Genomic DNA, 23,570 nt, shown 5'->3' on the forward strand with positions numbered 1-23,570 from the left:
TTAAAAAGGGGGAAAAAAAAAAAGAAAAAAAAGCTGTTCATACCTTTCAACAACTATTTTTGAGAAGTTTGGTGTATAGGTCGGCATAGTTTTTGGAACTAGTAAGAGAACGATACTTAACATCAAAATGAGTTCAAATTCTTGAAATACAGTGTAGAAATTTACATTCTCAGATACTGTTATAGGTGCTGTTCACTGCAGAATTGTATATTACATTCAATGCTATATTCTCAGAAGAAAAAGAAATGAGTTGTTTCATTTTTTCTCTAGAAAAATTAGAAATCCAAGACTGAAATTAAAGCTAGTCCAAAACTGTCTTGGATTTATCATCTGTGGTTTTTAATGACCCAGTTTTGGTCACTGCATGTGGGTGGGCTTTCATTTCTTAAGCTAGAGAATTTTTTCTTAACATACCCAAAATCTTAAGGAACATTTTCACCTTCATATTATTTTTCTTCTTTTCCTTATTTCCCCATCTTTAACCTACTTCTTGTTGCTCTGTTACCTTTTGTTGTTTGTGTCCCCCCCCCAATATGAATAAGGTTAATAAGAGAGAGCTCGTTCTGTCGTATTGCTTGTGATCTGCAAAACTGGAAGAGAAACAGTTTAACATCTTGTCAATGTGTAGTTCAGGAATAGCATTTTGTAAGCAGACTCTGTGGGTGTAGGTACTGTGAGTATCAAGTACTGATATCTATGCATGCAGGAAGCTGCATGTGACTGTACAGTTTTGCTGTATGCACTACTTTCCACAGCCAATTACTTAATTACAGTTTACTAATCAGCGTAGGACTTAGAAAAGTAGTGTACAAGAGTGTATAGAATTCTCGTTTTTTGTGGTTTGCACACAAAAAAACAATCTCACAGAAGTAAGGAGACCTTTTGCCACTGACAAGGACTATATAGACAGAAGTTGGTCCTGTTATGCCCTCTCTTCTATTCGCAGGTGAATAAATTCAAATATTGAATCCTCTGAGAATAAAGTGTGTCAATCCCTTGCACAAACATCCTGTAACCACTGCATTAGGGCTACTTCAAATGACTGACAGTAGCTCAATACTAGCTCATGTTTTTAAAGTAAACCTCACTTCTTTTGCTGACACAAAAGTTTAGACTGGGCCTCTACTCCCTTCGCTGTCTGCAACATTTTTGTGCAAGCTTCTGTTTCACTAGGCCTCCCTGCAAACAGTGATGCAATTTTAATTTAACTTGTCTTTCAGCTGAAGAACCCCGACATCTCAAAGACTGTTGTGGCTCTGTTTTAATCACACTTTCCACTCTATTCCTGCATGTGAAAACTCATCCTAAACTCTAGAATCCCTCAGCCTCTTCACTGCCAGCATAACTGACTGCAGCCTTAGCTGTGACTCCTTTTCCCTCTTAGTCTCCGGGAAAGATGTTGCTGTTTGAAGTGAGGGGAGATTATTTCCTCAAAACCCTCGATACCTTGCTTTATCTATATAGAAATATCTCGGTTGCTTCTTTTCTGCCTTATTCTTCCTTCTCTCTCACAGCACAATGCTGTGAACCCACCTGACGTGCACCAGCACATCCCAAGTCCACGGCACAGACTGCAACTCTTAATTCTCTGTAATGATCTCCACTTGAGAATGAAATGAGAGAAAAGCCAGGATGAGAAAGAAAAGGCAAAGAACAAATACTGTTTTCTCTACTGTTTTCGCTATCGTTTTTGCTAATTCTCTGTTAAAAGGCAAAAGCTCTGTCTTTTCTGTTCTTTCCATGACAGTATCAAATGATATCTTCTTCATTTTATTTTTCTTCTTCATTTTATTGAAAATGAGACACTTCAGAATTCATCCTTTCAGTATTTTTGAAAAGTACGTGGAGGTCAGCTGGGTTTTTCATTATGTGTATGCATCTAGGATAGTACTGTTTTACTTTTTTGCAGAGACTTGCTCTGTATTAATTCACTGCTTGCCTGATGGCAGTCACGTCAGAGACTGATAATTTTACCACATGGCCTAATCCATTCTGAAATTTGCTAATGGTACACAGATGGTGTTGCATGCAGATGATTACTCCTTTCCTTCAGTGGCATGTTCTCAATGGTAAAGCAAATTTTTTTTTTTTTCAATTCTATGATGAATTCAGATAGATGATTGTTACACAGATTATCTTCAGAAGCACACAAAAAATAGTCAACATTACAGTGGGTTTTTTCTTGCCTTGAATGATAACTTGTGTGCCTTCAACTTCATCATCTTCTATGTCAGGATGATGGGTTGTTGTTTTTTGAAGTGAGGAGAGGAGTAGAGAATTTAATGTACAACCTACATAACATGAATAGTTTGTCTATAACTGTAGTGTTTAATGTTCCAAAGGCTATACACAAAGACTAATATTTCACTGTCAATACAGCATTGCCCCGTTTTTTACTTCTGGTAATGTAGCTATTCTCCTGTTTTTCAACAAAATTTGATTTCACAATCCAGATCACTATATTAATCTTTACTTCTAGCCGATAGACAACAATCTTTGCATACTTACAGTCCTCTTAACTGTTACTAGAAGGAGTACAGCTGGTCTTGTACAGAAAATTTGTGCGTAGGAGAATTTCTAATTAATATACCCAGTCGTGTCTGTTTCAGTAAAAATGCAATAAGTGCTAAATATGTAGTTGTCCAAGAATAAAATTGAAATGTGTGTTTTCAGCATACATATATATTAGCAGAACTGTACTCTCCCACTGGATCTCCCAGTGGATTCTCCTACTCTCCACTTAAATCTTAAATGGATCTTCCCAGGCGGGTGTTCATTTACTGTTAATCTATCTGTGAGATACGAGAGTTTGGTGGGTCAGCCTTTCTATGTCTCTACTGGATATTGTTCGCCTTATTGTGCATCAATCCCCTTATGTGCATTACCTTTCAGTTTTGTCTGTGTCCTTGAAAGGATTTTTTGTTTTAATTAGTTATGTAATTTCTTCCTTTATATAGTGCTTCTAACTAATTATTTATATTGGGGGGAAAAACAACAACATTTAAAAATGTTTTTAAAAGATCATAAAATGCTATACCTGCTCTACTACTAGGAGTAACATGGAAATAACTTACCTACAGAACCCCCCAGTTGCCCACCGCCACCACTTGATACATGCCAGGAGTCCAGTGGCTATTACCTTTGTCCTGTATCTGCAGACCGGTCTTCAGCATAAATAGCAGTGATCATAATTTCTGATGTAGCCCTTCTTTAGCATGTTACCTTGCTTTTGCACTTTCCCTCTGTCTTCCCACCAAACCCAAAACATAAATACACAGGCTCATCTCTGCTCCAAGTGCCTTCATTTCAGCCTTTCATACTATTAGCTCCTCCCAAGGTTAAAAATACAGTCTTTGTTGTTGTCGTTCTCTGCCTTTGAGCCCCACCCCTCAGACAATCCTGACATCTCAAACCACTACAAGGCCACCGCTACCTGCTCCAGCCAAACCTTTGCCAAAGTTGCTCTTCTCCATGTTTCCCTCTAATCTTCCAAAAAAAAGAAGAGTCCCTATTTATCCCAACTTATGCAAAGAGGCAGCTGTTGGACCCAGATGAATTCAAAATTTGATAAAAGGTTCACAAGTCTCTCATAAAGTGAGAAATCATATAACCTTAGTGGAGTATAAATGGAGAACAATTTTGGAAAATGAAAGCAGAGCTGCAGTTGTGCAAAGAAATATTCTTTCCCTCAAAAAAATTAAAATGTGGATTTGAGAACTGTTTTGCCTGTAACTAAGCTTAATCACATTAGGAATACAAGGAGAGCAATTAACAATGCTCCAGGGCGCACATGTAGTAGTAGAGAAGTAGGTGACGAGAGTATAGGTTTTCTTCTGGAAAGATAATTCAAGAAAATGTTCGTTCATGTCAAAATACAGAACACTGTCTCCTAAACAATACAAGCCTCAGTGTCCTACAGGTAAAGCAACTGCTTCAGATAATTCCTTGGATTCTAGTTGACTACTGCCATAAGGAACATGTTAATTTCTCATGAGGAAAACAGGATTTCTCATTTCACTAGATTTTTACAGAGAAGGGTACCCCTTTATGATGAAAGCAACTGGAAACATCTTGCCTTTTGGTTTCTTCCTCTTATCATTTATAAGCTGATCTGTTAAAATACCTACTGGTAATCAGAAGGCAATTGAAAGTGGATTTTGAAGCATACTAACCTAGAATGACCGTTAAACTTGTGAATGCCAAGTGCAAACAATATAAAGAGAATTTTTTTCCACAGTTGTCTTCTTTCTCTACAGAGTACGTATTCTATCAGTATTACTGGAGTGAGAGTGCATTCAGATACTAATTTATTCCTAGCTTTTTGTGATTGAAATATTAACCAATAACTAATCGTAGCCTGGCTTCAAACATCACCCAGTCGACATATCTCTGATACCTCTCTTGTTTCAGCAAAGATTTTAATGTGTTATTCATATTTCAAGATAGTTAAAGACAAAATTAAGACAGACAGGTAAAGACTAAAGACAGTAAAGGCATAAGAAGTACTTAAATTCTGAAACTTTTTCTATAATCTTTACTATGCACTGATTGAATGCTGGGCAAAGAGAGGCAGGAAGTATTATTGTCTTATATGAGTTCATCTGGTCATTGATTCATTGCACAAGGGAAAGAAGATGCAGTTTCAAAATTGCAGTTCTTCCCTGAAGTCTGGTTAGTTCCTTTAATCTCTTAAAAATATTCAGGTGAATAAGTATGTATGTGGAAGAACTCTCTGACGTTGCCATAATTCAGCAATTAAAAATATTGCTGACAAGTTCCAGAACCAGCTGATATCATACATAGACTTCTTGATAGTAGCTACAGTACTCCCCAGTGTTGTCAGAAGAGATGGTGAAGTTCATTTCAAACTAAAATATTTCATGTCCTTAATATTTTGTAGATGATAATTGGTATGAGTTTTAGTAATACTTTTTTTAAATAACAAAATCGGCACTTCTTGACCATATATATATAACTTTTAAATAAATATTTGTTATTTGTACAGATACACAGAGAAAAAAACTCAAATGTAGATGCTTCTGCTAAGCTGAACTTGAGGTTGAAATCATAATGAAAAGACTGTGGGGGGAAGTACAGACTGGGTAGAAAACTAAGCTATTTAAAGAGACAGAGGTGTGAGTTATGACAAATTACTAACTGAGCATAAATTACACCACTAATGTCATAATAAAATATCTTTATATTCTGTATTCATCTGTCTTGATTTTGTCATTTCTGCTGTTCCCTCAAAATCGCTCTGTCCTTTTCTCTGGTACACATCAGCAGCATTCTTAATTCAGACATTATTTTTTCTCCCAGGAAATCATGGGAGGTGTTCAAGTCTTTCTTGAATTAGTCATTCTTGAATTTGGATTTTTTTTCCTTGCTATATGCCACTCCTTAGTGATCAGTAAAAAGAGTCCAATAAGAACCTCAATTTTTATCATATTTTGTGTTACAGAGCAGAATAACAGACGGAAGTGATTTTACAGACATTGCTTGCCAGAAGTAGCTCTTTGTGACATAAGAATGCCTTATACACATGATGAGTTTTATTCACTGCCAATGGAACTGCTCCTGAGCAACAGAGAGCCCATAGAGTCCGAGTTTCTGAGTTTATCTTAGTCTCTGTACGTTTACTTTTCACAACTTCAGAAACATCATTTTATTTCCATCGTGCTTTTGCACGTGCATTTGTGGATGTCTGGAAGTTTCAATTTGGCTCTACCTTCATCCTTATGGGCTTGAAAAAAGAATTCTAACACACCAAAGACTGCTTATGTGAAAATATAAAGAAGATGCCTAAACGGCCCATGAATCCCTTTCTCTTTTTTACAGAATGGTGATGGGGAATCAGAAGGAGGTATGTGAGAAACAGATTATCTCCTAAATTTATAGGATAAAAGTTAGGATAGTGCTTGGAAAATGGCAATGCTCTTCAGGGTTAGAATAAACTCTCCTATACTCTAGGTAAGTGCTTTACCAGCTCAAATAAGATAGGAAAAGGATTACCATATTGTTTTGTTTTTAATCTTGTAATCAGAAGGAACTCTACAAAGAGAAACAGAGGGACGCCTTTGAGGATTTTAATATGGCGAACAGGCAATTTGGGAATTTTTTCTGCAAAAGATTGTGTCAACATGGACTTGATACATTAGAAGAATTACATGGAAATCCTCAAGATTGTACTTTTTTCAAAAAGCATCCAAAATACACAGATGGATTTGAACTAGATTCTTACCTCTCCTCGTGTATCTGTCCAACTTCAGCAATAACTTAGTGGAACTGCTTACTCCTTGCTTAGCTTTTGAGGAATCCCTGTTTGAAATTTTGCAAGTCAAGAATTATGTGTGATGATTTGCTGAGAGTTTCAAGACTCTTTTCATGTGCTTACTAGCTATTACCAAGTCCAATGAAAGCTGTCCTCTTCATTTTCAATTTCTTGCTTCTAATGTTTCACATCTGCTGTCTCTTTTGCTGATTTCTCTTCTTCAATTTCATCCTTCCTCTTTCATCCTTAGAAGTGTGTTCTAGTTGTCATCCACGCCCATAAGGAACTCACAGCCTCTCAGATTCCAAGACTTTTCTGCACTTTTTGTATTGACTTAACTCTCCTTGGTTTATGTTTAACTGTCTTTATGAAAGACTTTCTGATCCAGCATGTGGTGCAGAAATAAATTGTCCTGATTATCATTGAAGAAGTTTTAATTTGGATGCTACCCAAACTCAAACATGTATAAACTGGGAACAGTCAGTTATGTATTCCTGTTGTATTTCTAGGTTCATGTGGTATCATGTCTGCAGAAATTATTAATTAATCAGAGGTGGAAATGTAATAAAGCTGTTTGGCCATGATTCTATGGTAGTACAGCCCGCTGAAGTTCATAGCTACGTTAATATCTGGATTTAAAAGAGAAATTAAGGTTTGGGTTTGGTTTTTTTCTTGTAAGATACAGTCTCACCACCTTCATTAGGGTGTCATTGATGCTTCACTATTGCTTTTAATCTGTTTTACCTCATTCTGCTCCAGGTTTATGTTTTGATTAGATGGTATGATCCTATGATAATGACAACCACAGAGATGCATATTGTCAAAGGCAAACTAAGTGTAGCTTGTTACTACCTCAGCTGGTTCTAGGAAGGTCACCATCTTGTTTTTGCAAATGAATTTGTCTTGTAGACTTTCTTATCTCCACCTTATAAATTCTCACAAGTTTTACGCAAATTGTTGGGTTTTTTTTAATATCCATGATTGGTCTCTTTACATTATGTTCATGTTGATACTAAGGAAACCATTTACATGGACTTCAAGGGTAGTAGAGAGAATTCAAAATGAGTCCTTGGTTTTATGATATTGCAACAGTTCTGCTAAGAGAGCATTAATTTTGAGAAGGATGTTCAGATTTTTCTCTTCGCTGTAAATGCTGCGAGCAGATTTTCCTTCTAGACAATTTTTGCAGCACTCTGAATAGTCTGTCATTACTGTTACTACTGATTTGCTCTGGTGTAAAGGTCAAGAATATCAGCAAATGTAGTTTTAATGCTGTTTTGCTGATGCTAGGTTTTTTATAGCTTTCAGGCCTAAGGAGATAATTTAAGGGGGGGTAGGAGGGGTTGTGTGGTTATATGGTTTTGTTTTTTTCCAAATTTTGAAAAAAATAAAGTAAAAAAGTTTACGAGTTGAAATGGTGATGCTTTGAGGCCACATCGCCCAAGGCTAGCATAAAGTCATTTTAGTTGGCTAGCATCATCCCCATGTAATGTGACAAGAAGCATAACAGGAAAATGAAATGAGGTCAGAACTTCTTTGCAAGCAATTTTATTTTTTCCAAAAGCTGAGAATGGCCCCAGAGGCCTGTTGGCACAATTTGGAGTATCCGTTGGTCTGCTTTGGCTTACGCCTGGGGATGAAGCATTCAACAGATTTGTGATCAGAAGGCGGCAGAGGGAGACTCAAAGTTGTAGTCACAAAGTCTGAACATCTGTCAATATGTCCTAATGTGTGATTAATTCATATCTTTATTATAGAAATATGAATAAAAAACATAATTTCAAAATATTCATGATGTTAATATGCATACTCATTTGAGCACGCAGTCTGTCAAAATTTGAGTGGATATAGTCCTTTATTATCATAGCCTAGTCTACCCCCAAATTTTCTGGCAGCTTCAGATTTTCTTCTACGGTGGGATTTGGCTCGTTATTTTTTTTCATTTCTTAATATAGTATTTTTAGCTCGTATTAAGACTCTTTTAATTCAACTTTCATTTTCAGAGAAAGTGCTAGGTATTTCTTTGATGACATTTCAATATTCCAAGGACCAGGAGAAGCTGTAAATCCAGTCCTATAATTACTTTTATAAGGCTGGTATTTTCTCCCAGTATTCATATACAATTTTAGATCTCCAATTTCAGTTTTCCATTCCAACAAAAATTATGTATTGTTATCCAAGTGTGGATTTGTGGATCTTCAGACAATGTGGCTGTCTCATAATTATTTTCATTAACTTGCATAGTTCCATTTTTATGTTATTACAAAAGCCACAGGCTACATTTTGTGATTATAATATGCAGCAATGATACATTTCTTCTTCCCTTACCCCCTAGTTCAATCTTCAAAAAATTCATCTCAATTTTCATGAGATCAGACCAGCGTTATAAGTTATTAAAGCTGCCTGGGTGTTTTATTTATCACATTTAACTACAGAAGTTTGATTATGCTATAGAACAGACTCATCTAATCTGAAATATTATAAAATGCTAAGAACTTCAAGAAAATGAAGTATCCCAGTAACCTAAAATGTACGTTCAATACTGAGTGATTTAAAAAAAAACCCCACAATATACATCTCACCTCTTCATTTTCATCATTATTTTAATCTGGAAATGAATTTACTTTCACAGACTTTAAAGAATGGCTGTGATTCTTTCCAAATGTTTTATGCCTAGAAAAAAAAAAAGTAAAAACCTCATTATATTAAAGTGAGATATTTCATTTTTTCAATGATAAAAATACCAACATTTTTGCAAATATTTGTTTTCATCAAATAAAGGTATTGCGACATAAGATTGATGCCTTTCATAAAATTAGAATTGTTAAATATTTGTAATGTTACTATGATGTTAACTGTAATTTTTTAAGAACCACTACTGAATATGTACGGTGCCACAACTCTCAATTTGTAATTCAGTCCTCTAAAACTGAGAACTGAATTTGGGGGGAAAAGGTTGGAAGTTTTTGGACAGTTAAATGTTATCAATTATACAGCAAAGTGTACCACAGTAAGAATCACAATTTCCAAACAGAGTGTTGAATAGTTTAGTAGAGGAACTGTGTGCTTATAGGGCCTGAAATGAAAACATCATTGATCAAGTCCTCATCTGCAAAAAAATGGCACATGTGTATATACATATATATATATGCATATAGATCAACTGTCATGTTCTACACCATACGAGCTACCTGCCAGTTACAGAACAGAAATTGTTACGTTTTACTATTGTGAGTTGCATCTGAATTGCTATAGTAAACTGCCAGTGTAGAAAAAATTTCAGATTTTATTGGAAGGTATTATTGTTTTCATCAGCATTCTTTTTGAGTGTTTTGATTATAGCTTTCAAGTCCTATGTTTGTCTGTAATAAAGAAGAAAGAATGATTTAACTTGAGTGAACAGTGTGGGCCTGATGAACACTAGCAGGATCAGACTAAATAGGGTGTTATTGTTGCTGCTGTGACTAAGAGGAAATTATTTATTGTAATGTTTTAAAGCTATTCATGTGACTTATTTTAGCTTTCTTAAGAATTGATTGACAACCCAAATGTTTGGGAATCTCAGCAAAGAATTTTTGTTTATAACTGAAGTATAGACAGGTGCAATCCAAATTATCCTAAAATGTCATGGGACACTAAAAGTCAGCATAAGGCAGGTCCAATTCTCTCTGGAAAATTGCACTAAAACTGCATTTTCCTTGCACTGAAAAATGTATTTATGCTTTTCTCCCCTTTATATCCTGGTGGTTTTTGGCTGACATTTTGAACTAATAAATTTACCGGATCCTTTTTAGTTACAAATACATTTAAAAAGTCAGATCTCTAGTAGGTGAGTCCTGACTTGGTAAAACTCTAGAATAATTAGCTTTCTGTTGTCTAGTCACTGTCAGAGATGAAGTGAAGCCAATTGATTGTGTAGGGTGACAGCTTATCTGATTCAGCATTTGTGTGTGAACCTAACACATCGCTGTATTCTGTACTGTATCTAAAGAGAGTCAAGGAAAATGGGTCCATACAAGCCCTACTCCAGACTGTGAAGCAAAACTGATCAACTGTAGGGAAAACATTCTTGCTGCTGTCTTAGCTTGTTCTTTCTACAGGCAGTTACAGTATTTCAGGCACAGGTATCATACACGCGCTGAGCTCCCATTTGAGTATAGAGAAAAATATCCTAATGGGCAAAAGGTAAGAAATGTCATTTCACCAAAACTGGACAGTTCCAGGAAACGTAGGAATATTTGTACCATTCCTTTTAAATTCTTTGCAGGAGTTAGATAAATAATTGATTCTTCTGTGACAAGTTTGTCTGTTACATACCTTATTTTGCCCTTTAACCTACAAATATCTGTTGGACCAACAGGCTTCTGTGATGTACAGGAAATTTTTACTGTGTCAGTCAGGGCTGTTAGCGTATCTTTTATCCAATGCAGTGAATAGCACAAAAATTATTAATCCGCTGTAAGGCCATTGATATGAAAGCAGCTTGTAGTCCTCTGGTAAACTATACCATGACCTTCTGTTACTCAAAGACGATTACAAAAAAGTAATTTCAAACTTAGCTCCTTTGTTAGTCAACTGCTTACTTTTTTTAGTGACTGTGACTAATGTCAAAACTAAGTTCGTGTACAGAAGCATTAGCAATTATATCAACAATTTAGAGCAGGAATATTATGAAAGAACGTTCTGCACTCCGTTCTAGTTAAAGTATTTTCAACAAGAAGAATACTTAGTACTGTTGTCACATATTTGTTAGTATTGAGGAATTTATTGATCTCTCTCTTTTAGAGATTGCAGGTTAAGCTTTAGTTTTTCAAAATATTGGAAATAATCTCCTTTGCACGTTCGGGGGTTTTTCAGAACCTAGAACAAGAATACATTCCTCCCATATACTGTTTTTATATCTTTAATTTGGCTTGGTCAATATGGACCAAAATGAAACTGCAAACTTTTCTTAAATCTCCAAAATTACTTTCAACTTTTGCAAAATAAGAACTTGTCTGTGACCCGATAGGTGATTATACAATAAAGTAGAACTTAGGCCTCATCCCTTAGATAATGTGATATACGTTCTGGGGACTATATAAAGGTCACGATTATTTCAAGCTTTTGCTTTGGAAACTAGTACCTTAATAGCAACTCAAATCCCTTAAAACAACATTAATTAAGCCCCTATAACAGGAAATTATTATCTGTATTCAGAGTATTACCCACAATACACCCCATAAGTATAGTGCCAATTAATGACGTACAACTTAAGAAGCTTCCTGCAAGAGCTTATTTATTAACAATAACGCACCTCATAACTTGAAGACATCACAGAGAAAGAACACTCAAATGCGTTTTCACTTTACTCAAGTTCTAAAGATCTTGAATTTTTTTTTTCTCTTAAGAAAGCAATGTTTTGAATCAATTCATACCTTTATTCTTCACTTTATTGTGAGTCTGATGTGTGACTCAATCCTGCACAGTGCCAAGAGACTCTATGCAAAATACTGAGTGCCATTTTGAAGTAAAGGGCTTGAGGAGGCTTGCCGTCTCTTAGGATCAAGAAGTTTAATCCAATGCCAGATGTCTGCTTTTTATAGTAACAATATACAACTTAAGGATGAAAGCATCACTTCATTTCTGAAATATGTTATGAATGTAAAATATGTCTATTATTTTCTTTGCAAGAGAAAGAGTTGAAAATTCATTGTCAAACAGGATTTCCCTAAAGAACACCAATGGTTGAGGAGCTTGCAAGTTCTCCTACTAGGAAATAAAATTTACTCTGCTACCAGATTTACTCCTACCAGCTAGGTGAAACTAGTTGTTGCTTTGCAATATGATAGTGAAATTTGATTTTTTTTTTTTTTTAACTAGTGGGAAAAGGGATAAAATTTATTGAAAAACTGTAACAGTTATAATTTATTTGGGGGTTAAAAAAAAGCATTATATTTTCATCATCTAACTGGCACCTTATGAAAAATAATACGAATTTATTAAGACAGAGGAAAGATCTTTGAAGTCTAAATGGTTGATGGTGTTGGGAGAGCTGGGCATGGAGCTTTTAGAATTTAATATCAGTCCTATTTGAATTTATGAAGAAAGATTCTTGACTCCGGAGGGTTTTTTAAAGTTGAACCCGTCAATTTTGGAGATTGAGTCTTTTGTATATCAGTGTAAATATTAGGAGATCTTTATCAAGGTCTTTCTAAGTATGTTGAACTACAAGATTAAATGAACGTGTAGATGATTCTGAACATTATATTTAATCTTTTAAAATCCACATGAGAAACAATGTTCAGAGCATCTTTGTTTATTTCAAGATAAGAGAAACAGGCTTTGTTCCCTCTATAGGATTTATCTGTGTATCAATGTTTCTACTGTGTAACCTCTAACTTTTTAGGTTTAATATTTGGCAGCGCTGATGAGTGCTTCCTCACGGTGATACAGTCTGCGGGACTGGAGTGTGCAGCAGTATTTTTGACTCATTATTTCTAGTATTGGCTTTAACAGTTAACAGTTCCTTGATGCTAATTCATCTCTTGCATCCAAAGCACAGATTTCAGTGTTATCCGTGCCGCAATACCTATTAGTTTTGCCCCCAAATGTTTGTTTCCACTTTGTGGTTTTGTAAGTTTATTTTTGATTCCAATTTAGGGATTTGTCCCCTGCTATGTCCCCCTGCTCTTTGACCTTAAGGGCAGCTTCTCAAATTCCTTTTGCAATTTATTCTACTTGGAGAACTGCCCACTAAGTAGTCTGTTAGCCCAGATTCGCTCTCTTCATTTCATCACTCTTTTATGGTGCAACTGCGCTCTTGTGTCCCTCATATCTTAGAGAGAGGACATTGGGCAAGAAAGCACGCCCATTCCTGCAGAGCAGAAGCTGGACCTGTCCATAGTAGTGATACTGCCAAAGCTGGTTTCACCAGGACTTCAAACTATGGGAATTATTGAACAGAAGGTGAACAAATACCCCCAACATTATAGGTGCCATTGTGCCATTTTACCTTTTCTCTCCTCTGATTTTAGTACAGTTAAGCTTCACCCAAGCTGAACTTATCAAGTCCCCTATCAAGCATGCTCCAAGAAAGTAAATTTGCTGTTCTGCATCTGTTGAAAGTAAAGCATGGAAATAAATACTGCCAGTCTATTGCTGTGTCCATTTCTTCTAGAAGCCTGTGGAATAATAAGGGGACAAAATAAAACCCCATTTTATTCCAAGTGAGAGGTAAAAATTATTGTAAGCTTTGCCTTACAAACAAAACAAACAAAAAATGCCAACAACAACAAAACAACCAAAAAACACACAAACGAAAAAACCCAAGTGATATAGAGTCTGACTAAAGGCCCATATAGCCCAGCATCCTGCTCCTCCTGATGGTGGCCAAAAGCAGATGCCTAGAAAATTGTCAGAAAAGAGTAAGCATAGCATAAGATTATATTTCCTTAGGATACTCTCCTAGTCCTCTAGTCTTCTAATAGTTTGTAATTCAGAGATTGCTTAAACCAGAGTTGGTGTCCTTTTTTTTTTTTTAACACCTATTAATGTATTTCATGTCTCTTAATTCATTTGAAGTTCTGATTTATGAGTTCTGTTGGCTTGCGTTGATTCATCTTGACGATATTAGCAGTGTAGATATCATAGTAGAGGCGTATGCCTTTTCCTCTACAGTCTGGTATATTAGCATAATCCAGCATTGTTTTCAGTTTATATCAATATACCAGGCTGTAAATCATGACAGCTGAGGTCTCTGATTCATAATTCCTTTTGGATTTAGCTTTAGCTGTGGAACTGTAACATCTCTATCCAACAGGAGTCATCAGACAGAGTCTTGGCTTAAATAAACGTGGAATTTGTAAACTCTACTAGTGGTGAGGGGATGTAATCCTCAAGACAGCAAAGGAGTATTTGGGACAAAATATTGACCCTTTGGAAGGAAGTGAAAATTCTGTCCCTAATTTCAGTTAAATCTCTTTTCACCCAATAACTGTGATGTGTATAAATGAAATGAGGACTTTCAGATGAGAAACTGTTTGCTGTGACATGTACTTTTTTTATACATAGAGAGGTAGAAATACAAGAACAACTGAAAAAGGTATTTGAGACAGTGCCAAACAGCAGGAGCATGGAGGGGAAAATGTTGGGTCTTGAAAAACATGGTATCCCAGTTTCTATGATAATATCAAAGTATCTCTTAATTAGATCTGACAAGGTATATAGCAATCTTCCAACATCCACTGTGGAAAAAATGTAGGAGAATAGTACCTGCAATACCTATTCTGAAGAGTCGGGGATAATGAGGCATATTGTTACCAGATCAGTATGTATTCTTTTAAATCCTATTGGTGTTGTCAGCCTTTTATTCCCTGAAGTGGCTCCAAGTTGTTCTTTGCTGTTGTTTTCAAGTTGTATGTGAGATCTAATATGGGTTTTAAATGTGTGCTTAATGAAAAAGCTTAAACCAGGCAAAGAGAAAGTAATGATGGTCACCGTGAAATTATCTTACAATGTGACAAGTTCGGTTTTCCACATTCACGTGGAATCATGTGAGAAGATGTAATTATGTATTTAGTTAGATATTTTACTCTTTATATCAAATTTATGACAACAACAATATCTTGTACAAAGTTGGGCTCCATCTCAACTACCAGATATAAAAGTCCTTTTGGTGGAAAGCTACTGTTATAACTTTTAGAACCATGGTAAAAATTTTTAAGAGGTGTTAAGTAACCTTTCGGCTACTCTTTGCTGTGAATGGATGCCAGGAGAAAAAGTCAGCCACACCAAGAACTCTCTCATTAATTTTTCATAAGAATTAGAACACTTACCTTCTTTAGCTGACAACTGCTAATTTGGATTTTAACTGTGAATACAGATATTATAAACAATTCTTAAGGATGAAACTTGTAAGTCTCAGGTTTTTCTTTTCATCTCCAACAGTGCTGGCCGTGGGCTGTATGGAATTGATAGCATGCCAGACCTGCGCAGAAAGAAATCTTTTCCCATTGTTCGAGATGTGGTAAGTAACTTCTGATGCCATGAAACTGTTGATTCATTTGTCAGTTGTCTAGATCTTTCTTGTAATTACTATTGTGCGTGTGAATGACAGTTTGTCAACAATTGTTTTATGGAAAAAAAAAAAGGTATATTGAGAAGAATGGATTGAGGGCAGTAAAAGTCAATGACACAGTTGGTATAGTAGATAAGTCTGAATATCTCATCGACTACTTAGATGTTACTTGTGGAATCAAGTAATGTGCATTTTGTGCAATAATAAACTACTCATTTTTGTGTTGAATTAGCTTATGAAGACAGCTGTTACTGAGTGCTTGGGATACCAATTGACTTGATTTATTATGATACTGAAAGAGGAAAAAAGTTCCTTTTAAAAAAGCAACCTTGTTTCAGTATGAATGTTTTAAAGATTTATGGATACTCTTGATACAAGATGAGGTATGTTATTTTAACAGTCATTGTAGACAATAATAATCTAGGCAAATAAATTTCAGGAAGGTGAAAAGAATGGCAGTTCCTTTGAGATTTATTCTGACTTCCAGTCTAAACAAGATTAAGTAGAACCTCTCTGCACTGAAGAATTTTAAGTGCCATTCACATTTCTCTTTTTCTTTTTCTGAAATACAGAATTCATAATTCACTAAAATGCATATTTATTCTCTGGTGGTGGCGAGCGCCCAAAACCAATTTCTCATTGTAAAGAAAGGGAGTCAGCCAAAGCAAATGATTACTACACTTGTCTTTAAAAGATCAATCTTTGCCATATTATTGCTCAATGGATTCTCAGCTACTCTGTTCAGTTACTGTAAAGTGATATACTGTACTATCTGAAGGGTCACAAAGAGAAAACGCAGCAACCATTTTAGAGCAGAATTCCTCCTGAAATCAGTGAAAAGTTGCAATTTATGACATAGTAGAGCCTGCGTTCATTGAAACCATCTTTTTGACAGTAGCCACTCCACTGTATTACATGAGTATAATTTACAGACATACTATGATACTTTTTTGTATATTAAATAGCACTTTGCTTTATTCTTAATTGTTGGAACTGTTTACAGACAGGTATTGCTCAAAACGAGTTAAAACATTAGAATCTTAACTATTCACTTTGAAAAACATAATAATTATCAAAGTGAAACAAAAAATAAAATTCATATTTTGAATGGTGGAATAAAACTTTCATTTTATTATTCTATGATTAGATGATGTCAATGATTAGTATGTAATGATTGCTACTTTGCTGTCCAGACATTGAAGGATAACTCCTCTTGAAGGAATTCTACCTTTAATAAATGCAAAATTACAGAGTTTTAAAACTGAAATTTATTCTGGAATTTAATAATTAGGGACTTACAGTATAGCTCTTAACTATATGGTCTTTAACTATATACTTCTTTAAAATAGTAAGTTATATTAAAATTCAGTTCTGTCGCTGTAAACCTAAAATAATTTTACCAACTCTAGAGGAACTTTTTTCAGACTTAGTATGGGTCATCTTCATCTTTGAAAGATTATTTGTATTTGAAGGTACGTGCATTTTAAGCAATCTCCTGTGAGTTCTGAGCTTGTAATAGGTTGATTCCAAAATACCTTCTTTAAATCAGCAGCTTAATTCTCAAGTCCTTGTAAGATCTGATACTTATTTAATGATCTTTTTTATGTTTACTTATATGACAGTTTCAGAAATATAGAAATAATATTGCTAGAAATGAGTGCTAGACTCTTTTGACACTGACTGAAATAGATGTCATTTGATATCTTCTTTTGTTGCAATAAATCTGACATTAATATTCTTTATAATTTCTTTCTTATCTTGGCTGGATTTTTCAGGCTATGGTAAGTGGTTTTATACTGATAAATGTTCTAAAATGTTCATAATAACTCATGAATGTCATAATTTCATTAATGTCACATTTTATGCTGACCTTCTATTGGAAAATAGAAAAGCTATTTCATGACCAAGAATTTAATCCTAAGTGAAGTTGTGCCTTATCTGAATGTCCTGTTCTCTGCATCATATATGCCAAAATTATTACTAAAGATTTGTTAAAAAGTTATCTATGCATTCCAAATATCCTTTCTAATGATACAAGCAGATTGTTTAGGACCCGATCGTGATGCTTCCCCTGTGGAATTGAACAGCCTTAGATACCTAGATAAAGAGGAGTTATAAGTGTTCCCTACTTTTAAATTCTTTTCTATCAATCAATGGAATTCTTTGATCTCTCTTGCAAAAGGTGAATTTCCCAAAGCAAATAAAGACTCTTCTGTACTATAGTCTAGTTTTTTCTAGTAACTAAACTCATGGAAATATTTTCTTTTTCCACCAACTTTGGCACTTGTAAAGGTCCCTCCTTATTTTCCTAGTCCCTTTGTACATCCAGTTTCTCTGCATTAGTTTTCATGGTTTCAACTTGGTATCAATATAAGGTTTATGAGAGTTATGCACATCTTCCTAAGATGATATCTTTCACTTCCATTTGTTTCCATAAATTCACATTTTGTAAAATCCAGTTTTCAACAGCAGCCTTACTACTTCTCTTTCTCCTAAATCTCTAAGTTTTTTCACTAATGCATTGGGACTTTTTACTTTCCCTGCTTGTTTTGGATTGAGTCATTAGAAGAGGATAAGGCAGTCAAAATCCATCGACAGGAACAGTTCTCTTTGCTGCAGTCGTAAGTTCCAATGGGTCATTATTAGAGTTCTAGAAGAATGTATCTGCATAGGAGGGAAAGACAATGAAAGGAGAAGTGATCATTCAAATGAAGTAACAATACAGAAAGCTGTTTGACTAACAATACATAGAGTGTGAGCAGTTCTAGCTCTCTTTAATGTGGAGCTGGAAAAGAGAGTCGAGAGCACTTGCTGATGTAATTGCTGTAAAAAACCCTTTTGCGCTACTTTTAAACAAGCATGTTCTCTCTTTTATGCTAGTTAGAGCTTTTATTTGAAGGGGAACTACAACCAGGGAGAGGAATAGCAATAATTACAGTGAAGGTTAGAAGTACTAACTCACAGTGGCCAAATAGGTGTGGTGATCTGCCCAGTTACAGGTAAAGGTAGTGAGTTCTATTTTTCTATCTCACTATGCTTTAGTCTTTGCTTCTGTTAATTTGAGCCATCATGTCAAATGTTATGAAAACTCTAGAAAATTCCTGATTTCACTTGATTTAAAGGTGACTTTATACTGTACAATCACTGTAATCAGGCAAGTTTCTTCTTTTGTTCATTCAAGAATGCATTATTACTTTGATTATAAGAACACAAGAATATTTTGTGAATTCTTGCTGCTGTTGTAAAACAGACTGTTTTGTTTATAATATTGGAGTGAACACACTAGATGAAACAATTGCCCATTTCAACTAAAACAACAATCCACTGATACTTCTTTTTAATGCAAGTGGCTCCACAACAAAAGCATTTATAGAGGATAGAACTTGATTACAGTAGTTTAAACTCTTAAGATTGAGGATGCTTATATAAATTACAGCTGCCACATTCTCAGTTTTTGTACCATGTCAAGTAATCATTAAATAAAAGCTAACTATCTGGACTATTTTCATTCTGGACTAAGTCCATTTTCTTAACTCCTTTAATCATTAATAGACAAATTGGTTTAAATATTTTAATATTCATACATTAAATAGATAAAACATAAAAATAATCAATCAGTGTTTGTATATTTGCAGGGGTTTTTAATTCTACTAACTGGAAATCAAAATAATGATTCCATTCTTCTATTTCACATCCGTGTGTTCCAGGAATTAAGAATTAGTTGTGGGGAAATTAAGAAATTATTGATGAACTTGTTTGTTTTCATTGTTTTCCGTGCTATTTGTGACAAACCTTAATATCCAGAACAATCTTAGAAGCTAGATGGAGCATTCTGTTGTGTCTGTGCCATGAAAACAAATATGAAGAAAAAGTAAATGGTATTACAGTGGTGTCCAGTAATGATTGTAGAGTTAAGCTGAGTTGCCATTTCCTTTCTAAATCTGTTGTCTGGGCTTAATACTGCAGTTCTGTTGAACATTTCAGGATCAGACATCAACTTTTTAAATAGAAAAATTATGGGAAGGGGGTAGGTAATTTCGGACAATAGCTTGTCTCTTTCCTTTCGAGTGATTTCTTTCTCCTTCCTGTCCCCCTTTCCCCCAAGCAACAGAGTACAAATCTGTCTTTCAAAATAATTAAATCAAGATCTCTGTAATGATAAATTATCTGTAGTTGCTCAGAAAGAAATAGTTCTGAAATTGTGCAGCTTTTAAATGCTGAAAGCAGTAATTTTTTATTTTATTTTTTTTTAAGATTCACCTCTAGTGGATAACTCTTACATTGCATTAAAAATATAACAATATTTCTAAAGTGGTAAGAAATATTTTGTCTTCAACTTTTTTTTTTCCTGGTGATAGCAGCCTATGGATTCTTTTAAAGAAAAAAAAACATGAAGGAAAAGATGATTAGGAAAACAGAAACCCTCTGTAAAAACACAGGAATGAGTGTTGCATGGCACAGCCAGCATTCATGAACAGCTGCAAAACGGTAGCCTGACTGCTGCTTCCTCCCTGCTACTTTAGCTGCTCAAACCGTGGCTTGCTTGGATTTCGTCATGGCAGGTGGCTCTTTTTTCACCCACACAATTTTTCATTTAGCCTCTAATTGTAGCTTGAGCGTAATTCTCTTTTACTTATGCTTAGCACTTTTCAATGTTTTTGCTAGAATGACTTCTAATTATATTAATTTATTTATTTAAGCTACTAAGGCAAATTTTGAGGTAATACATAAGATAGTGTAGATACAAGTTATTAGGGAGTCTAAAGGGACTTGAGAACAAAGGAGACTAAGTTATTTTAAATCCTGTATCAGGGATTTGCAAAAACATTTAAAATTTAAAAAGATGATGTTTTGCTTTATCATCTTCTCTTTTTTTTTTTTTTTTTTTTAAATTATAATTTGTCCTTATGTTCATGATGCAATAGTACCTACATAGAGATCTTTACACTCTGCAGGTCAAATTCTCATATAAGGAAAGACATGAGGTAGTATCTGAACGTCAGTTTGAGAGGGTAAGCAAGCGTAAACTGCTGAACGAGTATTGTGTCCTGTTAAAGGAGAGTAATTAAAGGCTTCAGGTTCCTGTTGCTCACCCTGTTACTTTGATGCTCTGGTGATTTGGATTCCCTTTCTGGAGGCTCCAGATGATTAGCTGTACTTACCTTTCTTCCCTGCTACTATTTAAAAACAGAAGGGCAGTAGCGGAAATAGTTTTCTTGCTACATTCATAACCTATCACTTTGTTTCCCATAAATGAATCTCGGCAGCGTTTTTCCCTTCCTCTTTCCAAAACACTCACTTCTTGCTTCTTTCCATCCTCAAGAACAGCCACTGTTCTGGTTTTGTTCAGTGCTTGAAGCTGTTGAATTATCACCAACAACAGTATTTCAGAACAGGAACATTTTATTTATGGTCTTTCTCTTGAAGATGCAGTTTATTCTGACAGTGATACATAAATGGAAATAATCCTTGTGAGTTTTTTTTCACTAAAATCCCTGTAAATTTAATCCATAATGTCTGTTAACTTTACTAGCTTATCTCAAATCCCTCTAGATATCACTTTCTTCTATTATCCTTCCAACATGATAAACACTTAATTAAGAACAGCCTAATTATCTGTTTCCTATTAGGCTTTGTTTTCTTATATAGGATGCTGTACTGTGATTTAGGCACAGTTATGATTAAGGAGCAAAATGGTTAAGCTACATGATTCCAGGAGTAGCCCTTGGGAGAACTGGGCCTCATAGTCACGTGACAGGGTCAAAATTGCTTCCCGACTTTTCTTTTTCACACAGGAAATAGTATCTCTTTATTGACTTATACTGATAGCATGAAACTGCAGTTCTCCTGTTGGCTCATGTACTTCGACTGATATATTGCTGGAGGACAGAACACAGTATCATTCCCTACCCTATATTTGAGGTTAATGTTATTATGCCCTTTGTATTCCTGCTCTGACAAATCGTCCATATTGCTCTATAGCCTGAAATGGCTAGGATTGTGTCTTTTAGACATAAAAGGATTAAATCACTTTCTAAGTATAAGGGAGATGAAGATTAGAGGTCAAAACTGTAAAGCTAACATAATGCAGGCTAGTAAATGTAAATACCTACTTTCCAAGACTTCGAGAAGAAATGTATGCCTCAAGAGGGATCAGAAGATGGGTGCTTTTAAAATGAATCTTTTTAAACCTAAAACTCTACTGATTATGAATTTTTTTTCCTTTCTTCTTAATGTTCCAGACACATTTTTGCTTGCCATTTCTCACTCTGATGTGTGAGTCCTGTAGCGTTAGGTTTTGTCATAAAAAGTTTGAAAAAGCAAAGCCTGGGCTCTGTTTAATCTTTCTTGTCACTTTGCCAATCTCGCTGGCAAACACCAATGGAGGAATTTGCCATATTCACAAAAATAGAAGGAAAAGATGGTCACAGAATAGCAAAAAGAATTATTTACTTTTATTAATAACAGAGTGGGAAAACTGATAGCAAATTAATGGCATGGGCTTAGTAAACTGCTGAGAGTTTAAAAGAAAGAAAAATAAAAAGGGGGGGTTTCTTTGCATCCCATATTAACTGTAATAGGACAGTGAGGAATCAGATCAAACACTTCTGTGCCAAGGATGACTTCTTACCCTATAATTGGTTTTACAAGATTAATAACTTTGTGTCTATCTGCAAGTTTAATTATTATCAAGGGAAATTTATTGAAAATTGAATGTGTATGTTCTTAGGGAAAAGTAAACATTTTAAATTAAAATTAACAGTCTTAATATCTCTACATTTAAAAAAAAATCCATTTAAATTATGTCAGTGTTTTAAATTACAAAATGTGAAGAAATTGTAATTGTCTCTCCATCCAAAGATTAATGACGCCGTTCCTCTACTGATGTAAGCCCAAATTGCTTCTGACTCAATACATATTTCACAAAAATAAGAACGTCACATGCAAAATATCATTGAAACTTTTGCTGTAATAGCTCTATAATGGTGGACTACAGAAGATCCAGTTCACAGTAAGGTGAAAATCTGTATCCTCACAACAAAGGCAACATCAGACTTCTGTTTAGTGGGTGGTATAATTGATCATCCTCACCCTGCTAGACTACGGGGACAGCAATGTATGACAAAGCAGATGCCGGATTACGGAAGAACAGAGATAAAGCAGAAGTATTCAGGCACAGTTGGAAAGATTTGGAATAGGGAGAAGGATGCATGAGCCCAGTTTTGCAGGCAAAATACAGTAAAATCGCAGTGTTATGTTTTGGTTAATATTTTGTACAGTGGAATAAATTGTATCTGTTTCTGTCAGGCCAAAAGGACTACTAGTAGTAGAAGTGATATTCAGAGTTGAAATATATTTTGGAAAACACACAGAACTCATTTCCCCAGGGTCTTTTTTCTTCTGATTATTATACTCTCTAATTCTCAAGGACCCATTAAAATTACAGGGATATTGCAGTAAGGAAGATAAAATTTCCTTTATTAAAAAGACTTTATTTTGTGTGCCTTTGTAGGTACTATACTAGAGCAAATGAGATTATCTCTACAACCAAGGACATGGTTTTCATAACTGGGAGGTGTTCATAGACCCTTAACATCATGTAGGCAAAAGAGGACAGATTGAGACACAGTTCCAGCCTTTTTTCTCCCTCCAAGAACCAGAGTATTTCTCCATATAGCTATTCATAGTATTGAATGAATATTGTCTTTAAGGAAAAAAGTACTTTTAGGTTTCCCAAGGACTTTTTATTTAAGACAGGTAGCATTTTATATATATACACGCAGTTTAAAAATGCCCAGTGAGTTACAAAAAATTATCCATACTGACAACTTGAACCGTAAGACTATTGCAAAATGGTCTCCCATGTTGCTGCAGGCACAGACAGCTTCCAAATTAGGGCAGGATGCCTATCCTTGTACCACATTAATTTGGTTGGCAAAGCAGAAAAATAGTGACAGCCTGTGGTTTAAAAAAAACCTGAGTCATAAACCTCTGAATAACAGGTTTTATATTAGAAATGGCAGCTCAGCTAGGCACTGCTGAAAGAAACAGTAATGATGATGGAAAGTGTGCTTACATTATGTACTGAAACCTTAAAAGTTGTGTGCTGCAAACATTAATTAAAAGTTTTTGTAACTCCTACAGTTTTGCTTAAATCTAACAGTATAATCAAGTACTACTTGCCTTCCATTAGATTCAACAATTTGGGTTACTAGTATAATCTTTAACGGTTTTGCATTT

General features: G+C 35.0%; 1 protein-coding gene across 7 annotated transcripts in view; it reads left to right on the top strand.

The window, feature by feature from the left end:
* The window catches only part of UNC13C (unc-13 homolog C), a 228,027-nt gene that overhangs the window by 79,686 nt on the left and 124,771 nt on the right, over positions 1-23,570 (top strand). For all 7 annotated transcript variants that reach the window (XR_008468536.1, XM_054215056.1, XM_054215054.1 and 4 more), the window contains one exon: positions 15,200-15,278. Coding sequence is in view for 6 of the 7 variants with exons in the window: in XM_054215056.1 (XP_054071031.1) it covers positions 15,200-15,278 (79 nt within the window). In the remaining variant the exon portion in view is untranslated. The remainder of the gene's footprint in view (positions 1-15,199; positions 15,279-23,570) is intronic.

The sequence above is a fragment of the Rissa tridactyla genome, chromosome 9 (assembly GCF_028500815.1).
Source record: "Rissa tridactyla isolate bRisTri1 chromosome 9, bRisTri1.patW.cur.20221130, whole genome shotgun sequence".
Lineage (NCBI taxonomy): Eukaryota > Metazoa > Chordata > Aves > Charadriiformes > Laridae > Rissa > Rissa tridactyla.